Raw genomic sequence first — 3,591 nt, 5'->3', positions numbered from 1 at the left:
CAACTTAGTAGCAATTCATAATTTATTCTATTGCCCTATCTTTTAGTATCAGGTGATTGGAATTATTTATTGTGTTGTTGTATAATTTTATGTTTTGTGTTTGCACTTTTTACAATGTTCAGATATATTTCTATTCTATAAAGATTTAAGTTTATTGAATTAAGATAGGCCTACAACAATTTAAAAAATCTAAAGTAATGTTATGATGTGATAGGTTTGAAGTACCTAAGTTTTATTCCTATTTCTTCAAGTTTTGGTTTCAAGATTTGAAATTTATGGTTTCTGGGCCTACACTACTTGCTACTTAGAATACAAATCCATATAAAGACTTCTGGGAACTAAAACATCTTAACTTTATCTCAACTACAATTAAGTAGTGATACAGGTAATTACTGTACTTTTCTTACTCTCATTTTACGTTCTTATTAATTTATATTTCTCAACTTCTCCATGCTGGCAACAAAACTTCTTCAAAATGTTTAACTTACACAAAATACAACTTCCAACCAAATACTTCTCGACAACAAGTAATCTACCGGTACTTTAGGTATCAGTATATTTACCTTAAATAAACAGACAATTCAATGTGGGGGTGATGAAACTTAGGCAAGTTCTTCTAAAGTTGGAACCAGAGGATAGTGTAAAAAATGACTCTTTTTAATTTCTGACACGGATTATTATTGGCATTAAAAATTAGTAGTATACAAATTATTACATTATTACAATATACATGGTATATCAAGTATCAGCTTAACTTACCTCAGTAGAAGTAAAATTAAGGAAATAAGTAGGTATCTACATACAGCAACCTGTTGACTCTTTTTTATTTAGGCTATAATTTTTTTTGTGTGTGAGAATGAATTTTGCATTTTTAACGCTGTTAAGGAACGGTTCAAACACTGATTTTGTTACCATCTAACATCAACCTATTTTTAGATAGCATCATTAATAGATAGTCCAATAACAAATAAATGGCATCTCTGTCTGGAAACAATGTCGCTTGGAATCAAACCAGCGACCTTAAGATTTGAAGGCGAGCACTACAACCCAAATAGGCTTTCAAATGCATTTATTAAATAGAATAATGTAATGGTACATTTTGGCCTTTTGGTGCTGTGCAAAAAAAGGTGAACATTTTTGAGCTAGGTACTTTTTGAATTTACATAAATAATACAATTAAATCTGGTAAGGTTGTATATCCTTAGGCAGTGTTTAACTGATGGTGGTTTTAAAAATGATTAACGAGATAGTTAAATCGACAAGCGGGCGAAAAGAAAGGGATTTTGTTACATACCATACTGAATACCGGTAGGCCTAACGTGCATTTTACAGTAATTTAGGGCATACTAACTAAGTTTACTTAGTACCGTAATGGATCCTAAATTAATCAACCAAAAACACTTAATATTGATAGGTACTTATAATGGTTGTAAAACATTGAGATCACTTTGGTAGCCTATATCAGTTTTTGAGGTCGGGTACAGTTTCTTAACTGGGCTATGCTAATATTGATTGAAACTATCGAATTGAAAGTATTGATTAATAATCGATATTTTTTTAAATATATCTATTTTAAAATAAAACTATCATAACCTAACCTAACCAACCTAACTTGCTGATGGTGAAAAAATCGCATGAAGGTTTACTAATCGAATCGATAGTTTCAATCAATATTAGCATAGCCCAGTTAAGAAACTGTACCCTTGAGGTCAACAAAACTGCAATATACAATTTAGGGACCTTTACTGTTAATTCACTAGAGTGGAATTTGGTTAGGTTAGGTTAAGGTTTTCTAAGTCTGTACTAAACTTGATACTAACCTAACCTAACCAAAGTTCAATTCACTAGGCCTACCACTTCAATCGCTAATGATCTATTGCTCTAAAAACTAGTGGTAGTGAATTAACGGAAAAGGTCCATTTATTCAAATATTTCTTTTTTTTAGGTAACTGTTAAACCATTTTCAAACTAATGTTATGCAGGTCTGCTTTAACACAGACTCTGGATTTTTAAGATTTCACAAACATTTTTATGGAATAGGTTTTAATTCTTCAAAAAAATTAATTGTTTGAAAAGGTTCTACAAGTAACTACTTATACAAACTAAAATGTATCATCATAAATTCACTATTACGACAGCTGAATCTTAATCCTCAGAGCAAAAATAAAGATCTCCCAGCATGCCGGTAACTTAAGCTATACAACTCAATTTTATGGTAAGTTGATATTTTTCTTTTTACTGATTGACTTGGCCATTTTATAGAGTTTACTTCCACTATACCTAACTGATTTGTACAAACCTGCTGTAAATATCCCTTTCAAACTCTGGGTTATGCTAGAAGTCCATACAATATTGCTTAGGCACATTCTTAAAATTTCACCACAGTCTGGATCATGAGCTACTGCTCGCAAAACATCTTCAGTGTCTTGTCTTTTTCCACCTGCTTGTTTGTTCCAAAACCGTACAATCGCTCGTTGAGGAGTTCTTGGGAGCTGGTTCAGATGGTGTAGTTTTGCTGATGGAAATGTATCTTGACTACAGTTCACATCACATCCACGATCAAGTGGAACGTCAACAAAGTCATGCAGAGTTTTGATAACAGGAGCATACAAAACTCGAAAAGATTCTATTTGTGGGTCAACGATGTTGCTTACTTTGTCTTTGTCTTCTCCTATTATCATTCGGAAATCACCGGTGTAAGACAAGGATGTGATGGTTTTGTACAATGCTCGCTCTGTGAAGTTTTCAGGTAGTATAATTAATGCAGCATGTAAAGCATTGTGCAAATTCAACTGAAGAGCTGACCGCAGTTCTGAGTTGCTTGTTTGTTGAAGTGTTTCTACTGGCTTATGAAGTCTTCCTGACAAATATATATGATTCCAGTCTAATAGGTCTGTTACAAGATCAGTTCTAGATACAACACCGTACTTTATTGTAACATCTTCAAATGGTATTAAGGTATTAAAATAAACATTTGCTCCCCACCGCTCTTGCAAAGTTGAAATAAATCCTGGTCCTAAATACCTAAGTCCTGAGTAGTGGGTAGGGTTCATGAGAATATTTTCTGAGTGAAACTTTAAAGCGTCCTCAACAACAAAAACCATGTCAATCATAGGCTTTGATGTTTTTACACCATCCTGTTTGAAAACTCCAGAACCATAAGCAAAAGAGTAGGTAAAATTTTGAGAGGGTAAAGATGACAAAATTCTTGAAAACAAAGGAGATATGCCTACTAAAGATGAAAGAGTCTTGGTCGTTACAGACATATTCAACGAATTATATATATGGACCTAAATTATATGTCGATTAATCAGTTTACCTACACTTTTTCCACACTTTTAAGCTTAACCTCAAATCCCAAACAAACATTGACTATTGACATTTTGATTGCTTGCTTGCAGAAGAGAGCACAGGGCACAGAGCAAGTGCATATTAAAACCCCAGAACGACTGACAAACAGCTGATCTGTCGCTTAAGACTAAATACAGGTAGGTAGCTTGAAACACCACTTGTAGAATGGGTCTGACTTAGGGGAGGTACGAATGAGGCATTTAGTTCAAAATTCCTCCGTGAACAGCGCTGTAGTAGAGA

General features: G+C 33.5%; 1 protein-coding gene across 1 annotated transcript; it reads right to left on the bottom strand.

The window, feature by feature from the left end:
• Positions 1–687: 687 nt before the first annotated feature.
• On the bottom strand, positions 688–3,387 carry LOC129003018 (phosphatidate cytidylyltransferase, mitochondrial-like). Its single transcript, XM_054431213.1, has one exon. It carries the CDS (start codon positions 3,264–3,266, stop codon positions 2,211–2,213), a length of 1,056 nt encoding a protein of 351 aa, XP_054287188.1. The 5' UTR covers positions 3,267–3,387; the 3' UTR covers positions 688–2,210.
• Positions 3,388–3,591: the final 204 nt, after the last annotated feature.

This window comes from Macrosteles quadrilineatus, unplaced genomic scaffold, assembly GCF_028750875.1.
Source record: "Macrosteles quadrilineatus isolate MER2022 unplaced genomic scaffold, UCM_ALF_1.0 Scaffold_9__3_contigs__length_116548681, whole genome shotgun sequence".
Lineage (NCBI taxonomy): Eukaryota > Metazoa > Arthropoda > Insecta > Hemiptera > Cicadellidae > Macrosteles > Macrosteles quadrilineatus.
Note: the sequence above shows the minus strand (reverse complement) of the source record. Positions and strands in the feature narration are given on the sequence as shown.